This window comes from Esox lucius, chromosome 13, assembly GCF_011004845.1.
Source record: "Esox lucius isolate fEsoLuc1 chromosome 13, fEsoLuc1.pri, whole genome shotgun sequence".
Classification (NCBI taxonomy): domain Eukaryota; kingdom Metazoa; phylum Chordata; class Actinopteri; order Esociformes; family Esocidae; genus Esox; species Esox lucius.
Window position 1 is genome coordinate 10,112,452 of NC_047581.1, and position 24,201 is coordinate 10,136,652.

At 42.9% G+C, this 24,201-nt stretch overlaps 1 protein-coding gene across 1 annotated transcript in view; it reads left to right on the forward strand.

Annotated features, from left to right (window-relative positions):
- The window catches only part of ipo11 (importin 11), a 168,155-nt gene that overhangs the window by 3,573 nt on the left and 140,381 nt on the right, over window positions 1-24,201 (forward strand). The window contains exons 2-5 of the mRNA XM_010892441.3: window positions 4,024-4,173; window positions 8,528-8,628; window positions 12,239-12,311; window positions 19,221-19,424. Coding sequence (XP_010890743.1) covers window positions 4,036-4,173; window positions 8,528-8,628; window positions 12,239-12,311; window positions 19,221-19,424 — 516 coding nt within the window. The 5' untranslated portion in view covers window positions 4,024-4,035. The remainder of the gene's footprint in view (window positions 1-4,023; window positions 4,174-8,527; window positions 8,629-12,238; window positions 12,312-19,220; window positions 19,425-24,201) is intronic.

Here is a 24,201-nt window from a genome sequence, read left to right on the forward strand (position 1 = left end):
AAGTGGTTTATTTTTGGTGTTTTGGATTCAATTGGCTTCATGCCTCTAGATGGCAGTCTAGCAAAGCTGTTTACCACACTGAAAGGGCATCTTTTGGCTTGGCTGAGCTGTGTTGTTTGTCTCTTTGTCTGTCTCTGTCCATGTATGGTCCCTATTGTGGTGGACAATATTGGCTTTTATTCAGTACCAGACACTGTAAGGGGGAGGGGGGGGTGTGAGTGTGCTAATATAAAAGTCACCAAATGCATTTATCAATTCCATATTTCCCCTTTACATTTTCATATACCACCTGTCCAGTCATAAGGTCTTACTTATTTGATGTGCCTAGTATTTCCTCGTTTTGACCTTGTTTACCATATCTGCCAGTTCTGAAGTGGCAAATGAAAAATCCAGTCAGTTTAGTCAGTGGAGTGAAAGAATTGAAAGTCATGCGGTATAGGTCTAGTTGTAGAGCCTATATCTTTAGGGAGTTTCTTCGTTCTGATTATCATTAGAGAACAGTGTAGATTTTCTGACTCGGTCTCCCTTTGAAATGAATAAGGCAGGCTGCGTTTGAACTGCGAGGTGGGAGTTGTGACTCTAGGATAGAACGATTTCCCTCAGTATTGCAGAGAGTAGGATTTTGCCTTTGTTGTCGCGGGGGCTGCCTCCATGGGGACCAGGTGTGTCTCTCCGCGCAGCGCTTTATGACGCGGTGGCTGCCTGCGTCATCGGTTCTAACATGCTAGCCTGTCTGAGAGCTTTTACCTCCGGATGAAGGGTTCTAAACAAGGGCGGGAGAAGCCAGGCTGGAGGACAGAGGGGAAGGGGAGGAGGGAGATGAAAGTGATGGGTGCTGGGATGCCTCCACCTCTGTAGGTTCAGGCTATGTCTTTTTGAGCAGGTGGGATGTCAGGCTTCTGCGGTTTCTGCAGGTTACTCATTTGCATATTCCTTCATTAAAAATGCAGTGGCAAAGAGATGCTGTTTCTGTCTGTCTCTCTGGGTCTGTTTTTGTTTCAATAGAATGGTCAGCAGCATGTCACAAAGATATATATTCTAATTGTGTGTTCCATGTCTTTTTCTTCTACATGATATTTAAATGAACAAAAATCATAATAAAAAAATCCTAGATGATAGAGCAGTGTTACAAGAAGCAGAACAGCTTTAGCTAGTGTATATCGGAGTACACATCTCAGTCTTTGTCCTGTACCTGCTTTGGAGTTCTGGCAAGGCAGCGACTGGAACATTGGACATCACGAAAATTTGTTTGGAGAACCTTTTTGTGAAAATGTAAATAAAACGTGTATATAATAAGTTATTTATTATCTTACATTTATCTGAGACTAATTTGAAGAGAAATATGTAGCTAATAAGATGTTCTAGAGCCCACGCAGTATGTTGAGAAATCAGGTCGGTGCCTCAGTCTCTTGCTTATATTCCACTCCCTTTGTGCAATGTAGTAATCATGTCGGGCCTTTCTTCAGTCTTCAAATATGAAATGTCTTTCATTTATGAACTTGAAGAGAACAGACAACTTGATACTGATTAGATTACCATAACAGCTTTCCTCCAATCACATTTATTGGAGTTCTGTATTTTTTTAACACAATGTTATCTGGTTGCTAAGCAACCATTGGTTCTAGTCTGTGCCCCAAACAAATCAGTCGCAAGTTAACATCAGAAGTTTATAACTAAAGGCCTACTGATATTATATTACTTCTTTATATCAGTTAACTTCTTGGTTTTTATTTTAATCCTCAAAGTAGCAACAACTTGTTGCTTGGTTTGTCCAACCGACTGAGCTGCTGCCTCCAGTGTAGTTTTGCTGCATTGATTCAAATTCAGGTTTGAATTCAGTCCACTACTCTTTCGGCAGAAAATAAAAAAGGAATAATATGTTCAATATTTCCCCACGTTCTGAATTAGTGAATGTATTGTTCTAATTCTGCTTGAAGCCCTATAGGCTATGGTGTTATTATTAAAACATGAACACGCTTCCATTCAAAAGTGTTGGGCCTCTTAGAAATGTCCTTGTTTTCCATGAAATTAATTTGAATATATAATACAGCAAAATGAATAGGAAATATAGTTTATGACAAGGTTAGAAATAAAGATTTTTTTATTGAAATAATGGGGTCCTTCAATCTTTGCTTTCGTCAAAGAATCCTCCATTTGCAGCAGTTACAGCCATGCAGACCTTTGGCATTCTAGTTGTCAGTTTGTTGAGGTAATCTGAAGAGATTTCACCCCATGCTTCCTGATGCACCTCCCACAATAATTCTTGCATAGTTTGGAGCTGTGCTTTAGGTAATCTATCTGTTGTAGGAGGGAATTGACTCCTACCACAGGGTAGGGCATGGCGTTTCAAAATGGAGTGATAGCCTTTCTTCTTCTAGATCCCTTTTAGCCTGTGCACCCACTTCACCACCGAAGCACCCCCAGACGATCACATTGCCTCCACAATGCTTGACACATTCCTCCATCTTTTCATTTGGCTTTAATCTCAATGTTCTTCTTTGTGATACGAACACCCCAACCTTGATTTGTCTGTTCATAACACTTGTACAATCTTCCTTTGTCCAGTGTCTTTTCTTTTGCCCATCCTAATCTTTTATTTTTATTGGCAAGTCTGAGATATGTCTTTTTCTTTGCAACTCTGCCTAGATGGCCAGCATCCCGGTGTCGCTTACATTGTAGATGTTGAGCCTGGTGTTTTTTGGGTACTATTTAATGAAGCTGCCAGTTGAGGATATGTGAAGCGTCTGTTTCACAGACCAGAAACTAATGTATTTGTCCTCCCACTCCTCTTTCTGTTAAGATTAGATACAGTTTGAGCTGCTCTGTGAACAAAGTTGTACACAGCATTGTATGAGGTCTTCAGTTGCAATTTCTTTGCTTTGAGTAGCCTTCATTTTTCAGAACATGAAGAAGAATCGACTGACAAGTTTCGGATGATTAATCTACTGGCCTTTTTGAGCCTGTAATCGAACTCACAATTGCTGATGCCCTAGATACTCAACTATCTGCCAGTTTTATTACTTCTTTAATCAGCACAACAGTTTTCAGCTGTGCTAACATAATTGCAAAAGTTTTCTCTAATGATCAGTTAGACTTTTAAAATGTTAAACTTGGATTAGCAAACACAAAGCGCCATTGGAACACAGTTGTAATGGTTGCTGATAATGGGCCTGTTTCCAGCTATAATAGTCACTGACAACATCCTCACTTCCCTGTGTTTCTGATACTTTTTGTCCATTAAAATAACATCAAATGTATTATTTTCTTTTGAGAACAAGGACATGACCCCAAGTGACCCCAACATTTTGAACAGTTAAGTATATCAGTGGTTCTCAACTCCAGGCCTTGGGACCCAAAGTACTGCTGGTTTTCATTCTAGCCTTCTAAATATTGACTAATATTGAATGCAATGAACAGGCAGAATAGAAAACAAGCAGTAGTCTGGGTCCCCAGGCTTAGAGTTGAGAACCCCTGGTGTATATCATATTTGATTTCAGTTTATGAAAATGTTTTTGAGTTTGAGTTTATTACAACCTAGCGGCACGCACACACAGTGAGCTCACACTCACAGGGTGCTGTGTCACCAGGGCCAGAGGTAGTGTCAATGTTCTCCGCAACTAATGAGCCAATTGGCCATACATTCTGACAGCAAATTGATGAGAGAGCCCGAATGTCAGGTTGATATTCTTATCCCCTAATGTGGAAATATCAATAAAACAGGGTAAAATCACATTCTTCGGGTGCGCTCGGAGGACTTGGGCAAATTATGATGGCTATGGAAAGGGATGCTAACATTAATAGCTCCATAAAAAAAAAAAAAAAACATCTGTTGGCATTTGTTGTCCCTCACTGTCCTTCATCTTCTGACAGGCTTGAGTGTGCTGCCAACTTACAACTCCCTCTGTTCTCTCCCAACTGGATTGGCAGCTTTTCTTAAAGACATTTATGAAATCTTAATATTATAAAACATGTTGAAGTAATGTATGCTGTTTTTCTGTGTTTCTCCACCATCCACCCCTCCAGGTGTGTCCAGGCATGGATATGGATAGTGCCAGCTCGGTGGTGTTACAGGCCCTGACCCAAGCCACCAGTCAGGATACAGCGTTACTGAAGCCTGCTGAAGAGCAGCTACGACAATGGGAGACCCAGCCAGGCTTCTATTCTGTACTGCTGGTAGGTCTAACACACATCCACACACGTTACTGGAGCTTATCATATATGAAGCATAGTTCCATAAATTAAGATTCAACCTCTAATCCATACAATGGAGGTTAGGATGTAGCCTAAAGTCCCCTACATTCTAGAATAGTTTTGGGTCTTGTCAGTTTAGAGCCATTCCATGTAGAACCAGACCAAAATAGAAATACCTTGATTTATGGGATTTTCAATTACTGTAATTCAGAGACTTGTCCATTGGTAAAAGGATTGTTGACATTTATTTGACATTTTCACCAAAATGATAGAGAAATAATTAGTCAGTGTTAGCATGCTAACATTTTGGCCTTAGCCAAGCCTCCTTGCTGCACAGCAATCATGGATTTTTAAGTTGTACCATGTGGTCTGGATCATGAGTAGTATTTTAATTTAAATAAAACAAAGCAGGAAATCTAATTTTGAGTTATATGATGTGAACAAACTACATCAGTGATTAATACTGTGTGTGCGTGTGTGCGCGTGTGCGTGCAAACGGGTGCGTGGGTGGGTGTCTCGTTTGCCTTCCACTTTGTATAGCCATTAGCAATTATGCTAATGTGATAACTGTCTGCTGGTACTGTTGATAAAGAGGCTTTACAAAACCCATCTAAATTAAATGTTACTTAGAAAGTATCCTGTGCATGCCTGGCAGAATTAAATCAATTCCGTTGCAATTTATTTAGAGAACTGCAATTACATGTTTGCTACAGAAACACTGCTATCCAATGTTTCTTGCTGTTCTGCACTTAAAGACAACTGTTCTTCTTCCACATCTACCTTTTGAGAGATTCAGTCCACTGAAAATTCCCTAGTAAGGCTAATGAGTAGAACAAAAAATTGGATATCTGGAGAAAAAAAATTGCTACAAACCCTTATATATCAAGCTCAAACATTCCTAACCAATTCATATTCCATCATAATCCTTCTGGAATTTACGCTTTATGGCCAAAAGTAAGTGGACACCCCTACTATTTATTGAGTTGAGGTGTTTCAGCCACTCCCATTGCTCCCCGGTGCGTAACATCCAGCACAGTCATGAAATCTCCATAGACAAACATTGGCAGGTCGTACTGAAGAGCTCAGTGACTTTTAACATGGCACTGTCATAGGATGTCACCTTTGCCACAAGTGAGTTTGTGAAATTTCTTCCCTACTAGATCTGCCCCTAACTGTAAGTGCTGTAATTGTGAAGTGGAAGCATCTAGGAGTAACAACAGCCCAGCCACAAAGCCCAACCACACAGACTCACTGAGAGAGGCCACTGAGTGCTGAAGCGTGTGGAGTGTATAAATTGCTTATCATGTTGCCTCACTCACCACAGTTCCATACTGCCTCTAGAAGCTACATCAGCACAATAATTGTGCATTGGGAGCTTCACAGAATGTGTTTCCAATACTGAGCCACTGTGCTCAAGCCTCGCATCAACATGCCTAGTGTTGGCCAGAGTGGTGTAAAGTACGCTGCCACTGGACTCTGGTGCAGTGGGAACGTTTTCTGGAGTGATGTGAATCACGCTGCACTGTCTGGCAGTCTGATTGACCTGTCTGGGTCCGGCGGATGCCAGCAGAACGCTACCTACCGGGATGCATAGTGCCAACTGTGAAGTTTGGTGGAGGTGGGATTTCAGGGTTTTGGTTATGCCCCTTAATTCCAGTGAAGGGTCATCTTAATGCTGCAGGATACACAGACATTTTAGACAATTAGCTGCTTCAGACTTTTTGGCAACAGTTTGGGGAAGGCTCTTTCCTGTTCCAGTGTGACTGCCCCTGTTCACAAAGCAGTGTCTATAAAGACATGGTTCCACGAGGTTGGTGAGGAGGAGCTCAGAGAGCCCTGATCTTAACCCCATTGAACCCCTTTGGCATGAATTGGAACGGCCATTGTGAGCCAGGTCTTCTCGTCCAACATCAGTGCCGGACTTCACAAATGCTCTTTTGGCTGAATTGTCACAGATTTTAGTAAGGAGCTGTTCAGTTTTAGCCCGACACCACTGCTTTGTACACATTTATGCATTTGTAAGCGAGTTTCCTTGAACCATTTGTTTCATGATTCCCATGTAGGATAGCTCTTATGGTGAAATGTGAAGCTCTGTTATAGTGAATGCTTAAAAATAACATTTTGCTGACACATCTTAATTATTAATTATAATTTCTCCTGAATTGAGCCATTGAGATATTAATTATTTTAACATTATGTATGTTATGTCATTTTGCATAGCTTATATTAGCAATAAAATGCAAATTAGTAATAAGCATTCTCACTTGTAGGCCAACTGATGGAGGATCTAGATAAATACGCGAAATCCTGAGGTTGCAATTGCGTTTATCTATAATAAATAATACCTTTACTATTTTGTTACTCTGAAGTATGGCTTCTGTCTATACAGACCTTTTTGCTTGTCTATCAGTCTTTATTGTAACATTTTTACCTGGTTTGCATCATTTAGGTCCAAACCAGGTAGTTTTGGGGAGTGTAAAATAATGAAAATGTTTTACACCCCCCAAATTATTGTATCAAAAATGATTTATGTTTGGAACTAGGTGGCTGGAAAAAAGGACATGATTAATCATCTCATTTAACCATATATGTTGCAATTAATGTTTTTTGTCAAGATCAATTTAAGGGAAGAGAAAATATAAAATGTCAGTGTTCCCCCGGGCTGAATGCCAACATATTTTGAACTACATAGCCTATGTTTAAACAAAAAGCCTGCATTAAAAGCATTTCTGTTCCATTTGTGACTTACAATTGTAGTGTCAGGCTACAGTAGAATGCTCCTGAATTAGTGAGTCATATCAAAGTTGACTCCAGATTTTATGATTAAGAGGATGTTGACAGTTTTTCTGGGTAGTTGTTACAATTATTATTGGTTTTTTACCGCAATTGTGACTAAGTCTGTGGGCGGTAAAGAGCATGTCACTTTGTTGTAAGAATCTTTTGGATATCTTTCAGATCGAAAGAAAAATGGCACAATGTTGGTAGGATGGGATGGTCAGTGGAAAAGCTGCTTTGTTTTTGGTATCCTTCCACTCAGTTGGATACAAACCCTGACTGACGTTATCCCACTGCCACATAGCATTAGCTTCTGTGGCATACGACAGGCCGTCTAAGGCCCCAATGCCCCAGTCTAGCCAACCCTCTGCCGGATGGTCTAAGCCATGGGGTAGAACAAAGTGTCTGTCTGCTGGGATCTACAAAGGGGCATAGTCTCGCCTGCCCTAACACTCCTCGACCAGCTTCCTCTAGACTTTCTTTGCTGATCTCTATCTGTTAGATATTTGGCACCTTGTTGAAGTAGGGAGCTGTCAGGACTCTAGCCACCCCACAGAGGCAGAATGCTGCCAGGCTCTCCTTCTACCCTCACAAAGGTTTGAATTCACTCCAAGCCTGTAACTCCAGTCACGGCCCTGAGTCTCTGTTGTATTGACTGACTAGTCGGGACTGAGTTGATAACAGAACATTGTTGTTCCCCCTCACCCCTGTGGTTCCAAGTACTCAACACAGCTTTAACGCTCAGTTCTACCGCTGTTAGAACTGTACGCATGTGCATGCGCCACAGCACTCTTCTGTGATTCTGCCAGTCTGGCCAGGTGCCCACTCCAGACTGTTCCCCCTGACCCACCTCAGGTGGTTGTTTATTCATGAGACCAAGGTCTCGTCTGTGCCCTCTACTTCCCTTTCTCTTTCTCTCATTGTCACTCTTTCTGCTCGCTTTCCCTCGCCCGCCCGCCCGCCCTCTCTCGCTTTCCCTCGCCCGCCCGCCCGCCCTCTCTCGCTTTCCCTCGCCCGCCCGCCCGCCCTCTCTCGCTTTCCCTCGCCCGCCTGCCCGCCCTCTCTCTTGCTTTCCCTCGCCCGCCCGCCCGCCCGCCCGCCCGCCCTCTCTCTTGCTTTCCCTCGCCCGCCCGCCCGCCCTCTCTCGCTTTCCCTCGCCCGCCCGCCCGCCCGCCCTCTCTCTTGCTTTCCCTCGCCCGCCCGCCCGCCCTCTCTCGCTTTCCCTCGCCCGCCCGCCCGCCCGCCCTCTCTCGCTTTCCTTCGCCCGCCCGCCCTCTCTCGCTTTCCTTCGCCCGCCCGCCCTCTATCTCTTTTCCTCGCACGCCCGCCTGCCCTCTATCTCTTTTCCTCGCACGCCTGCCTGCCCTCTCTCTCTATTCCTCCCTCATAGCCGTTACAATAAGCAGCCAACCATTGTCCCATCATGTGGAGAGTGGCCTTATTCCCATTGTTCCTTAACCCAAGACTGATAAATTGCACCTGCTGTCCAGACATGGTTCCAATGTTGATTCTTAAACAAATGAGCATACATTCAAATGCAGCTTTGTTTTCTATCTTGTAGAATATCTTCAACAATCACATGTTGGATGTGAATGTCCGGTGGCTGGCTGTCCTCTACTTCAAAAATGGCATCGACAGATACTGGAGAAGAGTGGCACCACAGTAAGTATACATTGTTTCTGCCATCTTTCCTCTCTGCTCCATTCTTTTCTCTTTTGCCTGGCCAGCGCCTGTGTTGCTTGTGACACATCAGTGTTTGTACTTGACTAGAGTCCCATGATCTTATGGATATCATCTTCTTTTTACCTCTCCTTTTGAAGTTTCTTTAGCAGGTTCTGGGTAATTCACTTTTTATTTGTCTGTCAGAGTCTCTTATCTCTACTTGGTATGAGCTGTGCTATAAAATACAAGCCAAGGTTTTGAGCTTTGTGGCCTGTAGAAATCTATCTAATTTGCTAGGGCAAAACTACCTGTGGGCCTGTTTCACCAGCTTCTACAAGGAGTAAGGACTTCATTTGAATGAGGACACACTTTGGTCGTTGAACAATACCACTACAATATCGTTCATCAACGATGATGGACAGCCATTGTCAATCGTGATGCCGTTGTTATCTGACAGTGTTTTAGCCTATTTCAACTTATTTCTGAGCAGGGCAGAATCAATAGCGTATCACACCAGTGACATTCAGTTATTTGCCTGTGTTCCAGTCTATTTCTATTAACAGCAATGGCGGAATTCAGGCTCGATAGAGATTGGGTCTCAGCCAGGGAATCGGCAGTTATTGACGGATTAGTTTGTGCAAGACAGATTGAGGGCATTGCTCAACAGGCATAACCACGGATGTCCTAGATGTAGAATTTGACCATAAGTCTACCAGCTTTGCCCATCTGGTCACAGCAATTATAGCCCGTTGTTCTTTTCACGTTTGGACACCGTCTCATGGGATAATTAATGCTTTTGTACTCCGTCTTTCTCTGTCTACCATCCATTCTGCCCGTCTCGGCACTGTTTGTCTCATTTTGCTCTGCGTGGGTACTACATGACAGACACCCACCTGTCCCATATTGATGCTCCCTCATTCAGAATGGATACTAGAATAGATCTCCCTGTACCCCCTTTCCACAATCTTTAGTAATGATTTGTCCATTTGTAAAGAGTGCGTGTTTTGTGTTACAGCCCAACACAATACTCACACTTAATTTTTTTTAGGGGAGGCCAATATAGGGTTAACCATTGTATATCCCAATGTAGTACAACTACCTTATCACTATAGGACTAGTGGTTAACAAAGCCCAGCCTGACACATCTAGCCTTCTCTCTTTCCTTCTAGCCTTTCTCTCACCCCCCCCCCCTTTTTTTTTCTTTCCGTCCTGATTGAGACTCCAGAAAACCCTCATCTCTTTCCCTCACTACTTCATTAACTCCCATTTTCTCCTCCAGTGCCGCCACCCCCTCCACCATTCTCTGAACATTCTCACCAGTTCTTCCTCCATTTCCTGTCTTCCCCTCTAACTTGGCTAATAATAATATAGAACAGCGCAGACAAAGCCTGCGACGACACTCTGTCATGCACGGTCCCTCATCTTGTGGCAGGCTGTTATATAGTGAGCTTCCAGCCTACAGCTCTCTTTGTTTTCTCCTAATCGTATTGGCAACTTTTCATTATCTGGATTTTTGAAACTTTTGATTATGGGTTTGCATTTTGGGAATTGATGTTCTCTTAAGTGTTTTTCATTTCTGTCTGTCTGCCTGTTTCTTTCGTTATCTCTCCCTCTCGTTATCTCGTTGTCTCTCTCCCATCCAGTGTGTACAGTCGGGTCATTGGAGGACAGCTTTATCCCTTCCTGATGTTGGTCTCTTTCCTTGGGGAAATTAGATTAAAAACAAGGCGTACCTCAGGTTATGAGCTGGGTGTGATTTCAAGACGGCAGGCACTGTCGTGCCACAATAATGCCTCCCAGTTGGTAATGCCATGCCTCTTCCTCTCATATGAACGTGGTGGAAACCCAATAGTAGATGGGTCAGTCTCACTGACCGCCTTACTTCAGAAGCAGACGGTGAGATTTGCCTGAAATTGCACGAATAAGCGAGAATGGTCCTGGCATATTAGGGTCTCGACCCGGGCTGAAGTCACAGAGGTGGTCAAGAAACTCCTCGGTGGCAAGGCACCGGGGGTGGATGAGATCCGCCCTGAGTACCTCAAGTCTCTGGATGTTGTGGGGCTGTCTTGGTTGACACGCCTGTGCAACATCGCGTGGCGGTCGGGGACAGTGCCTCTGGGATGGCAGAACGGGGTGGTGGTCCCTCTTTTTAAGAAGGGGGACCAGACGGTGTGTTCCAACTATAGGGGGATCACGCTTCTCAGCCTCCCCAGGAAAGTCTATGCCAGGGTTCTGGAGAGGAGAATATGGCCGATAGTAGAACCTCTGATTCAGGAGGAACAGTGGGGTTTTCGTCCGGGCCATGGAACACTGGACCAGCTCTATACCCTCTACGGGTTGTTGGAGGGTTCATGGGAGTTTGCCCAACCAATCCACATGTGTTTTGTGGATTTGGAGAAGGCATTCGACTGTGTCCCTCGCGGCATCTTGTGGAGGGTGCTTCGGGAATATGGGGTCCTGGGTCCTTCGCTAAGGGCTGTCAGGTCCCTGTACAACCGAAGCAGGAGCTTGGTCCGCATTGCCGGCAGTAAGTCAGACTTGTTCCCAGTGCATGTTGGACTCCGGCAGGGCTGCCCTTTGTCACTGGTTCTGTTTGTAATTTTTATGGACAGAATTTCTAGGCGCAGCCAGGGGCCGGAGGGTGTCAGGTTTGGGGACCACACAATTTCGTCTCTGCTCTTTGCAGATGATGTTGTCGTGTTGGCCCCTTCTAACCAGGACCTTCAGCATGCACTGGGATGGTTTGCAGCCGAGTGTGAAGCAGTTGGGATGAAAATCAGTACCTCCAAATCCGAGGCCATGGTCCTCAGTCGGAAAAGGGTGGCTTGCCCACTTCAGGTTGGTGGAGAGTGCCTGCCTCAAGTGGAGGAGTTTAAGTATCTAGGGGTCTTGTTCACGAGTGAGGGAAGGATGGAACGGGAGATTGACAGACGGATCGGTGCAGCTTCTGCAGTAATGCAGTCGATGTATCAGTCTGTCGTGGTGAAGAAAGAGCTGAGCCGCAAGTCGAAGCTCTCGATTTACCAGTCAATCTACGTCCCTACTCTCACCTATGGTCATGAGCTTTGGGTCATGACCGAAAGGACAAGATCCCGGATACAGGCGGCCGAAATGAGCTTTCTCCGCAGGGTGGCCGGGCGATCCCTTAGAGATAGGGTGAGAAGTTCGGTCACCCGGGAGGAGCTCAGAGTAGAGCCGCTGCTCCTCCACATCGAGAGGGGTCAGCTGAGGTGGCTTGGGCATCTGTTTCAGATGCCTCCGGAACGCCTTCCCGGGAAGGTGTTCCGGTCCCGTCCCACCGGGAGGAGACCCCGGGGAAGACCTAGGACACGCTGGAGGGACTATGTCTCCCGGCTGGCCTGGGAACGCCTCGGTGCCCCCCCGTAAGAGCTAGAGGAAGTGTCTGGGGAGAGGGAAGTCTGGGCATCCCTGCTTAGATTGCTGCCCCCGCGACCCGGCCCCGATAAGCGGAAGATGATGGATGGACTAATTCTGTCAGAATAGTGTGAGAGGTTCTGGTGACCGTGAACTGATTCAAAAAGTGTTTGCTTTATATTGTTAATGTACGTATTATAATCTAACCTGCCTGTCTGTTTCTGTCTGTCTGCAGTGCCCTGTCTGAGGAAGAGAAGACATCGCTTCGAGCCGGCCTCATAACAAACTTCAATGAGCCTGTCAACCAGGTCAGTCGCTCATTTTGCCAATCCGCTTTTCATCCAGTGCCTGGCGCTTTTGGCCAAACCACTAAGAGGAGCACATCCAAACACTTTTTCAATATGGTCATTTGGATCTGCTTTTTTTAACATGGCTGTTTTGGCTCTGCCACTTCTACAAAGGCCTAATATTCCATTCCCGTCCCAAAATGTCTCACCTCTCCCCTGTCAGTGCCCTGGAGAGGGGGTTAACTCCGTTATCTGGCGCAATCCAACGATATTGGTTTGTGTGTGTTCAGTGCAGCGTTAATGAACTTCCTCTGGGGCCTGGTAGAGTGACCTTGCCCTCTGACACATTATCACCAAGTACTTCAGAGTGAGGGAGTGAGAAAGATTGCGCTTGTAGCGCTCCGCTTAATCATGCTCGCAAACATCCATAATTAAGAAGGCACTCGTCTTGCTGTCCCGCATCTTGTTCATTTTCCTTTTCTCTCATTGCTGTTGCTTCGACTAATGCATAATTCAGCTCATTGGGTTTTGCCCAAGCACACAGTGTTTGCCAACAGACTCCATTTATTTCTCCATGAACATGTCTGTACAAATAGGAATAAACTGTTTAGCCATCTTCAAAGTCAGTACAGTGACGGTTCTTTGATTACAGAATCAGTCACTCTCTAACAGCGGCTAATTGCAACAAGTTAGTTGGGTCTAAGTGAGACCCAATAAAAAACATGGAAGATGGATGAGGCCACAGTGCTTAGCAATGTAACTTAGCTTTTATTTTTTTGTTCTGTATGTTGCTTTTTTGTTCTGTATGTTGTTGAAGTGAAAATTTGGAGTAGCACCACTAAACTGCTGTTCCATGAGTGTTGTCGAAACTTAAAAGCTGGCTGTTATTAGTTTCTCTGCGATGTCTTACCATTCGTTATTCCTCTTTACTGTACTTCTGGGTGGATTCCAACTTGTTTATGCATACTAAGTTTCAAGTTTTTGGGCGGTGTAATGTCAATTAAAGCTGGCAAACCTTTGGCCATGACTGGTGGACTTCAATTTTACCATTAATACATGCCTGGTGGACTTTACTTTTAACATGAATACATGCCTGGTGGACTTATGTCTCTGTGGGTTTAATTGGACTGTTAGCTTTGCTGACTGATGATAAAACCGATATCTGGCAAAATATAATTTTGATGACATGTTGAAGGCAATGTTGTTTTCTACTAAATGTTCATCCAGCATTTTCAGTGTATTTCCAAGCCTTTGCCAAATGTTTAAAATCAATAGCCCCAAAATTGCGATCCAACTGCATCAAAAACGTCTTTTAAAATGTCCTTGTTTTTGTACAGGTAAATCCAAGTATAAACAATTTGTACCCAACATGCAGGGGAGGGTGTAGTGGGAGACTGGTTGTTTATGTTAGCCGGTTGCGCCAATAACTATTGATTTCTGGGGGTTTTCTAATAGGCTGGGGAGGGGACATCTGAATGGTGGTGTCTGGGAATGAGATAAAATCAGACCTAACCCAAATGATGGCTCTTAACTTAACTTTGTCACATGCCTTTGTGAATTCTGAGATAAAGTAATCAGGAATTTTGGGCTTTTGGGATTAGTTGGAGTCTTTGCTAGTTTATGGATATGATATTGTCAATGAAAGAATCAATATCTAGCAGTTTACAGTGTCAAATAAATGTGTGTGGGCTTTTAGATCTTAATTTCCCAAGCACAGTAAATGATTGAATGATCACTGAAACAGTCAGAAAGAATGTTTGCATTTTGAATCTTTTTCGGCCTTGTTACCAATAGATAATCCAACAATATCCTGTTATGCGTTTGTGGATTACCTCTTTGATAATTGAGTAAAACACTTTTTAAATATTTTATCTGTCCTTAGCAGACAATTTATATTGCCAATTGTTATGAATGTCCCTTAAGAAGGCATTATTTTCTTAAATTAGAATACAATATTAGTGCGGATGAACACTGAACAGTGTTTATTGCACAAATCAGACTTCTTAGAAACCATACTTGGATGCAGTTATTGAAAAAAATACCAGCCTTTTAAGAAAATGAAACATTGAAGGAAATGTTCATTAAAAAATGACGCAAAACAAATGAGCAAGTTGTGTAATATTTCTTAAGGGATATTAGCAGTATGTTACTGCTCAATTTCCAAAAAATCTTATGACCTAAGGTGGGTGGTTTGGCAAGCGGATGCCGGTATAAACGTGTGAGTTACCCAAATCATATGTGCCGTGGAGGTTGGTGTTGTTATCAAGCGCTACGTTAGCTTGGCAAGAGAGGACCATAATCGTGGTGAGAGATTATTATAATGGCCAGTGAAAACACATTGTGTGTTGCCTATTTTGTTTCAAAGTAAACGAACGTGTGCACAGCTCACATGCTGTCTGTAAGCATAGATGAGTGGAGAAAATAAGAGGGACTACCACGCTGAGGAGGGACGACTTTTTTCAACATAAAGCAAGCCCCCCTGACTGCAGTGTGCAGTTCGCCCCGAACTGCACACTGCAGTCAGGGGGGCTTGCTTTATGTTGAAAAAAGTCGTCCCTCCTCAGCGTGGTAGTCCGGGGTCAATGTGGGGTCAATGTGGTTGGAATTAAACGTCGGACTCCGCCCACCTTTTTGTCTGTCTGAGGTTTGACAGTCACACATTGAATACAAACACACATGTTTGTGCAATGCACACGTTGAATACAAACATTACAAGAAAATGTATGTACATTGGTACCAGCCAGAGTATGTGAGTGGAGTGCCACTGATGGAAATCCCGGTTCATCACTCTCCGAGTGAAGGTCATGCTCCGCTCCACTTCTTTCCCATCGCTCAAAACCGCTCTGCTCAAAACCGCTCTTCACTTGCAGGAAAAAATTATTGCCACTCCAAATTGGCTCCATTCGTTTTTTTTGTTTAGTCATAAGTCATAATCCGTCAATTTTGTGATTATGAATGTTGAGTATTTATTTTTTATTTTTTTAATACAACCAAGCATTATTTTAATGAAGGCTGGCTTGTTTTTATTAACAACATGAAAGGATGAGGACACAGTATAAGCAATGAGCATTTCAAATAGTCTACAGATGTATCTGTCTTTCAGCCAAAATGTATACACTCAAACATGTACAGTGGGTATAGAAAAGAAGCACCCCCCTTTAAAATAATCACACTTTGTTTTTCAAATTAAAAACCAGAATCACTGAGTTGGAAAAAGAATCACCCCCCTCCTAAAAATGACTTGTAAACCCAACCAGGTGTAGTTAATCACCTTCTCAATAGCACACAAAGCCAATTGACTTTCAACTGTGATCAGCTGTGGTCATTTTGATTAGCTCAGCATGAAACAAGCTTCCTGAAGCATTTCAGTCATAGGTACTGCAACTGAAGAAAACAATCAACTATGGGTGGCTAGGCATTGTCAAAAGATCTCCGGGTTAAAGTTGTGGGACAAGCACAAGTCAGGAGATGGATACAAAAAAAAATCCAAGGCTTTATCAGTGCCTGGATGCACAGTGAAGTCTATTATTAAGAAGTGGAAGGTATTTGGTACAACACAGACCCTCCCTGGGTCAGGACGTCGCTCCAAACTGGATGAAAGAGCCAGGAGGAAACTGGTCAGAGAGGCCACCAAGAGGCCTACAGCAACTCTGAAGCAGTTGCAGGAATGCATGACAAAGAGTGGTCATTGTGTGCATGTGACAACAATATCACAAATTCTCCACAAATGTGGGTTGTATGGGAGGGTTACAAGAAAAAAGCCACTCCTCCAGAAAGGCCACATGCAGTCACGCCTGGGCTTTGCCAAAACGCACCTTGAACATTCTAACGCCACGTGGAAAAAGGTGTTATGGTCAGATAAGACTAAAATGTAATTATTTGGCCTCAATGCCAAACGATATATCTGGCGAAAATCCAATACAGCGCACCATCCAAATAACACCATTCCTACAGTAAAGCATGGAGGTGGTAATATCATGTTATGGGGTTGTTTCTCTGCCGCAGGGACTGGAAAAATGAATGGGGCAAAATACTGTCAAATTCTTGAGGAAAATCTGCTGTTCTCTGCCAGAAAGTTGTCAATGGGAAGAAGGTTTTCCTTCCAACATGACAGTGACCCAAAGCACACAGCAAAACTGATTAAAGCAAAAGGTGGTTCAACAAAATACTGACAACAAGGGGGTGATCCTTTTTCCAACTCAGTGATTGTTTTTTTATTTCTTTATTTTTTCCTGACATGTTGGTGTTATATCTTTCACTTGGATGTTATAAGTTGCACTGAGTAAATACAGCTGAATGAAACAAAAACTGTGTCTGTCTTCATTTCAGGCTGCAAAGCAACAAAATGTGATTATTTTAAAGGGGCTGATTCTTTTCTATACCCACTGTAGCTCTATATCACTAGTTTATTATTGATTGTACATGACAACGAAATAGTAAAGAAATTCCTGTACACTATTGGCAGCTCAGCATTTTTAATCAACATTTTGCCTATAGAATGTATAAAACATAGTAAAAAAAATGTTTGGGCTTGGAATTCAATTAAATTGAAACAAAGCAAACCATATCAGCATGCAGCCATAAAGGAACAAAAGTATATTCTTTCAGTGGGATACATGTGAAGAAATGGCATGCTTTCAAATATTAAGCGCTCAGCATTTAACTAGCAAATTCACTGCGCATATTGGCTGTAAAAATGAAAATGTGCTTGAAATTGACATTAATAATAACGTTTTGCTAAATGTCTGTCTATAGTACCTTGGAATTCACTTTCGGAGTTTGGCTAGTCTGTGGCTTTAGGTTCACGCTATGGAACATGATGCATTGCTTATCATTGCTGTTCTTCTCTACCTCTCCTTTTGTGTCCAGCAAGGACCATTGCCGCTGTGTAAAGTACGAGCCCTCTGTTTTAAATCTTTGGTCCAAGACAGCATCTGGGACAAGATGCCTATCTTCAAAGTAATAGCAATGATGCTCGTCCCGCTGCCTCGCTCCCTGACAAGCTCAACACCTTCTATGCACAGTTTGAGGAGACCAACACAATTCCTTCAGTGTGGCTTGATGAGGACCAGGACGACTACACTCTGTCCGTAACCATGGCTGACTTGCGCTGAGTTTTAAAAAAAGTGAACCCTCGTAAGTCACCAGGGCCAGGTGGCATTCTGAGCCGTGTCCTCAGGGGGTGCTCTGACCAACTAGCGGAGGATTTCATCTCCATATTCAACTTCTCCCTCTCCCTGTCGCTGTCTGTAGTCCCCCTCCTGTTTCAAAAAGACCACCATCATCCCTGTACCTAAGAAATCTTCCATCACCTGCCTGAATGACTACCGCCCTGTAGCACTGACCTCCACCATCATGAAGCGGTTCGAGCTGATGGTCAGAACCCACATCTGCTCCACCCTTCCAGACAAGTGAACTTTGCAGTTGCCCGAAAACGACTATACTTCCTCAGGGGACCAACTTCTACAGGTGCTCCATCGAAAACATCCTCTCAGGCTGCATTACTGCCTGGTATGGCAGCTGCTCCGCTGCAGACCGCAAGCCCCTCCAGAGGATGGTAAAGTCTGCGGGGCGCATCATCAGCTGCCATCTGCCCTCCGTGCAAGGCATCTATCATACACCATGCCTGAGGAAAGCACGGAACATCATCAAAGATCACAGCCACCCAGGCTATGGTCTGTTCACACTGCTGCCGTCTGGTAGACGCTACTGGAGCATCGGAACATGCACTTCCAGTCTCAAATATTTTCTTCTGTCGGGTCATAAGGCTCCTCAACCAGGAACACTGATCCATGATCATACTGATCACACATGACATTTCCAGATGCTCTGATGTCTTTTCAGGTACTTTTTAATGGGCAATAGAATATTCCTTTGCATGTACCATTCATAAGCATATTATACTCCTACAGCTCTAGAATAAATTAAGAGGCCACTGCACATTTTTCTTTACTTTGCAAAAAAGCGCAAAAGAAAGTTTTGTGTGAAGCGTTCAACTTGCAGTGGTGTCTTAATTTGAACTATTTTGTTCCTCACTCAGAACTTTCCTTTTGGACTTTTTTGGAAAGAAAAGAAAAATGTGCTCTGGTCTCTTAAATTTTTCCGGAGCTGTATGTATCTATAATCCTCAATGCTTCTATCATACTGTTCATAGTCTCCCATCCATCTCTTTCAAATTGATGCTAGTTTACATTGTTTATGTATATTACAACCATACTTGCCATATCTACAATATTCAATACTACCACCAATATTTTTTTAAACTGTTGATATGTACAGTGTTGTGTATGCTTCATCCTCTTGGTAAATTCTTGCTGTGTAAATTGTTCTTAATTCTTCTACGTAGTTGTGTGCTATGCCACCATTCATACGTTTATCGCACTGATGTATCTATAATATTCAATAACTAACAACTGCTGCTAGTTCACACTGTTAAGTATATTTCTGCCATTCTTGCCATTTCTAAATGTTGAACAATACTACCCAGATTGCTGCTAATTTACAGTACTCTTTTTGTTAAACTGCTGTTAGTGTACAGTGTACTTATTGTTGCTTGATTTTATTACTATTTTCTTTTTCTTAACTCTCACTATATAGTTTTCACAGGAATTTCATTAAGCAGGTTGACGCTGTGTTGTTCGGTGTATTTGACAAATAAACCTTGAAACACTACACAATATGGAAGTAATTGTTTAGTTAGAAACTAGTAATGTTATGTAGTTGTGGGTGTCATATCTTTTTTTTTTATGATTGCGTAATACATATTTATTGCTTAACATAATTTCTGTAATACTTTCACCTAGTCATTCAATTAATACCTTCCCGCTTGCTTTAAATTTCTTTGTGACTCACCGCCCCTGTTGCTGGGTCATTCTTACATTAGCCATGTTGCTAATGCTAACATGTCGTTCATGTTTACTTTGCTAACAGATAGCGACCCAGATAGCGGTGCTGATAGCCAAGGTTGCCCGTCTGGACTGTCCGCGCCAGTGGCCGGAGCTGATCCCCATCTTGCTGGAGTCTGTGAAGGGTCAGGATGGCCTTCGTCAGCACAGGGCTCTACTTACCTTCTACCATGTCACCAAGACCCTGGCCTCAAAACGCCTGGCCCAGGACAAGCGCTTGTTTCAGGACGTAAGTACGCTACATATGTATCTCTCTTTCTTGTTTACTTTTCCATTGTCTTCATTTTCCCTTTCTTTGTTCTCTCGTCTGTCTTTGCTAGTATGTATAATCACCTTTCTGTCTTTGTTGAGCTTTAATTTTATGTAATTCTCCCAATGTTGGTCTCTAGGGGTCACTGTTTAGCTGTGTTGCGTTTTGACTTTACTATGCTGTTAATTTGAGTGTGAGCATGCGTGCGTGGGAACGTGCGTGTAGTGTGTGTATCCTGGTGGGAGCAGATGCTCATACTCTGAAGAAACACCATTTTGCCTCCATGTTTTTTTTAGGACGGTAACTCCCTAGCAATATAAATGATCCAGAATCCATAACACAGGGTTGGGGGGGGGGGGGGGGGGGGCTTTCTGTAGGGTTTATCTTTCAGAGGGCAATATGAGGCACATTAAACTATACGTTTTTTAATGAGGCAGGCAGTGATGATGATTTCTGTACTAAATGGCCCATCAACAAACTTCACAGCTAGCGTCTAACAGCGCTGGCCTATGTTGGGCCCATACAAAACACTAAGAAAACCTGTCCAAAAGACTAAGGGGCTAGCCTGGTACAAATGTGTTTTCATGCTGTATTTACATTTGACGTTGGTTCACCCTGTTTTTATTTTGCAGGCATCCCTGTTAAAGAGATTTGTACATGTTAAGCTCTGTTTCTAGGGCCTTCCACAGCCCACATGCAATGATCACGAGTGCATGGCACATTTCTGTCTGAAGCCCATCTATGAGGAGGGCGAGGAGCTCAAATGTGGGAGTCTCCCACAAAGGATTTAAGAGCTTGCATCGAGAGCTACTAACCTGTCAATCAAAGCGCTAGACAATGCGGAGACGATCATAGTAATTAATATATCCCCTCTAGATCATCGCCTGAACTCTCTGAACTTACCTCTTCCTTTAAAACCGGTATGCAGCGTTTGGCATTAGGCAAACCAGAGCGCTGTGTTCATAAATAATAAATGGCGTCAACTGCAATTTCCACGCTCATGTTTTTCATTTCAGAGTCCGGAGGCAGGCGTCCTTGCCTCTGAAGGATTTGAACATACTGTTCTGGAGTCTTTGAGATTCCTCTCCACTATATATCTCTAAATCTATAGTATATATAGCCCCTCCTCCGATGTGAGGCTGAGCCCTTCAGAGCCGTGCAGACGGATGAGGCTCTATGGTAACAGTGCCGCCCCTCTGCAAGGCGGTCGTAGACACTAGCCAGTACCCTGCTGGCCGTCTCCCCTCCATGACAGTAGGTTTGTGAAGCAGGAAAATGGTATGCCTCACCGCATTAGGGGGGATGACACTGACTTTTCCTGGCTACCAAAACCCTTAACGCTTTCCAAAACGGTATGCTGTACCCTCTGGTGTTTGTATCTTCGCATGCAGTCCGAGTCCGAGTGCCTCTGACGGGGTTTCTAATTAGGGAGTTCTGAAATTGTTGGGCGAGTACCTGAATGGTCACCAGTTTGAATCTCACGCTGGAAATGTGCCCTTGAGCATGGCACTGAATCCTAACCACTCCTGTAAATTGCTCAAGTCTTCCGCAAAAAAGTTTAAGATGTTGAATACTTAATTCCAAAATGTGGATAGAACTTTACGTTACAAAGTCCTGCTCTTCCTTTGACGTTCGAATTCGAGGTGATCCAATTACTTCATGGTTGTACAACCGCCTCCAGGTTAACGTTACCAAAACCACTGCAATGCCAAGAGTCCAAACCAAAGGAAATGTATGGTAGTGCAGTGGGGGGGTCGATGTCGTCAGGCAAACATTAACTGCCAGTGGGTTTCATTGGCTCTATGTAACCCCTAGCACTCCGCCAGCTCAGCTCGGCTGCCTAGTAGACTGCTGGGTGGAAGATGACTGGGATAGGATGGATGAGGTGGAGGGGGTAGATATTACTCAGAGAGATGGAGAGAGGAAAAGGCAAAGAGAGTAGGAGAGGGAATGAGAGTGCTTCAAAGGCAGCCATGTCAATTGAAATTGGTTTTGGGTATGCCACGACTAGGTCTTCCAGTGCTATGAATGCCTTGTTGTAAATCATATCACTCAGGCATCAGTGCTGTGTTCGTCGTGGTTGGTGATTCATAATAAAGAATTTTGTGAATGGATTGAGATCGGGTGTACTATAAATTACTTTCGGGGGGGGGGGGGGGGGGGGGTCATTAAGCTTATGAATATATTATGTGTTTACAAATTGTGCTGCTGAGGACTTTGTGATGACATTGGACCCAGACATACAATATAGTTCAATGCTCTAACTTAGTTGGCAGGTGGACTAGCGTGGAATATGTGAGGGAATAGTAGTAATTCATTTATTGTACATTGTACACTTGAAGCAGCAGGTGGAATGGTCTCTCAGCAGTTGTCGTCGTTAATCGAGAGAGGGTGGGTGGGGGACAGTGTTTAGTGAGGTGTAAAAACCTGACAAGGGACTCATTCAGATGACCCAATGTGACTGCCACTTCATACGTCCTTCATCGGGTTATCAATGAACACCTACTCACTTCAAACTGCAAACCAATTTAGTGGATTCTTGCAAAAGCATTCTTCTTGCTGTGACAGAATTGAATGCGTATTTGGGTAAGGGCCCTCCTTGAATCAAGGATATTATTTTTCCTCTGAAAGAAAATGGAAATGTATTTGACAAACCTGTTTTGTCCTTCTTCCTGTGCGATCAAATTCTCTTGTATTGGTTTTGTGTTCATTCAATATAGACATTTGGGCAGGATTATGATTTAGTGTGCATTTAGATGGATTCTTCAGAACCAGGTGTTATCAAATTGGAAACCGCATTGAGTTTTTAGAACATTTAATTTGCTTATGTATTTTTCAAAAGACATCCTATGGCAGAGCCTAATAGTCTTTGAGGATGTAGCCTTTGAGATTTTGATGGAGATTTTGAGTGGTTTGTTCACTAAGTCCTTGTCCATTTTGTTGGCCACCCAGATTCGTCTGATCTCTGATCTCATCTATGGATGACATGTTACAAAAGGTCAACTTTAAAACCTGTGACTGACATTTGTTACATGAAATGTGTGTGGTATATACAAAAACCAATTGGGGTTCCCCAAGTTTGTAATTTTGTTGAGACAGAAAATGTTTTCATGAAGGCAATTGTTATTATCAACACTACTGAAATTCAACACTACTGTTGTTTGCTCCTTGGGGTTTAAGGCCGGGTGTCTCTGTGAAGCACTTTGTTACAACTGCTGTTGTAAAAAGGGCTTTATAAATAAATTTGATTTATTATTATACTAAGTTGTATCAAATCACATTCATAGGGGGAGAACAATAACCAAATGACCCTGCACACACGCTAGTCCGACCCTACTCTCCCTGAGTAAGAGAGTTGGGTGTATACAGAGACAGTCCAACAGTTACATAAAGCGATTTATGAACTTAGACACACATTTGATATTTGTCTTAATTCCCATTTAATAAAACAACGTTTGATGCTTTAAAGAACTGTTCAATTAAATAACAAGGAACAAATAGTTAACTAAAGAGGGAAGATACTGAGAAGATAACCAAATTAATTTAAACATGTTCCTGACTTGACTCACTGCAGCTGCTGGGCTTCTCAGATTCAGCTGCTTTAAATATACTCCTCCTGATGTTTGTTCTGATGTTACATGTTGTGACTATTTGAGAAGTGTAAAGTACAAGTAAAAAAAATATTGTTTAAGTTGCAGAACAGCTGAGTGCCCCAATTAAATCACACTGAAAAATAATTATTAGTTTTGTGCCATTTTTCTTCAATAATATAACCATATGAAATGTCAATGGCGCATTCATTTTCTTGAGTGATGGATTACTCCATCCCCATGCCCTCACCAATGGACCGGTACATGGGTGAATCGATCCGTCTCACATGGCCGTGCGACTGCTCAACTCAAAAATATCTTAGTCGACTTACTGCTTCTTGCCCAAACATTTAACTTGTCGACTGAATGGGATCAGCCCAAGTTAGGACAATTTGAAATCGATTATTAATATCTAGAAATTGATTGTAATTTTTATGTATTTTCTCTTTGAAGATATGAAATTAGTGGGGGGTTTGAGAGAAAGCTATGAATGCCCATCCAGAGCAAGGATTCACAGCACGGATTCTGGACATTAAGGCTGAGGCTCTGCCGCCTTAGGCCTTGATGTCCATCTATCATCATGCATTTTATAGTGTTTATTATGTCGAGTAAACAGCTTTGTTATGTTTTTCTTTTTCATATATCCTTCCTGAACTTCTGTAGGCCTTTATTTTAAAATGGCTCAGTGTTTTCACCACAGCAGTTTCTGAACATGCTTTCACAGTTGAATGCTACTCTACCTACTCAAACACTCCCAGTAAGCTAAATCTGTTTAGTTAGGCGTAAAACACAGGTGCCTTACTATGTTATTAACCAAGAAAAGGCTGTCATGTTGGTTAAAATCAAACAGCTTTACATAAGAACTTTATGGTTTTACATAATATTAATAATGGATTGGATTTATTTCTATAGCTCCTCCCATGGGTGTTCATAAGAGGATTATATCTTTACATTCATTTATTATGCCACTTTTCCAGGTGCTCATAACCTGCCATGTTAGGCTTAACATTCAATGTCTGCAGTAGGTTTCTCACTGGCCATCCCTTGATTCCTAACAAATTCCAATTTCTTTCTATCTGAAATTTAGGATGAAAGAATTTGTTTCCTGCTCGTTACCTTATGATTCGGGCAATCTTCCACCTGAGAATTCGGTGAATTATGGAACA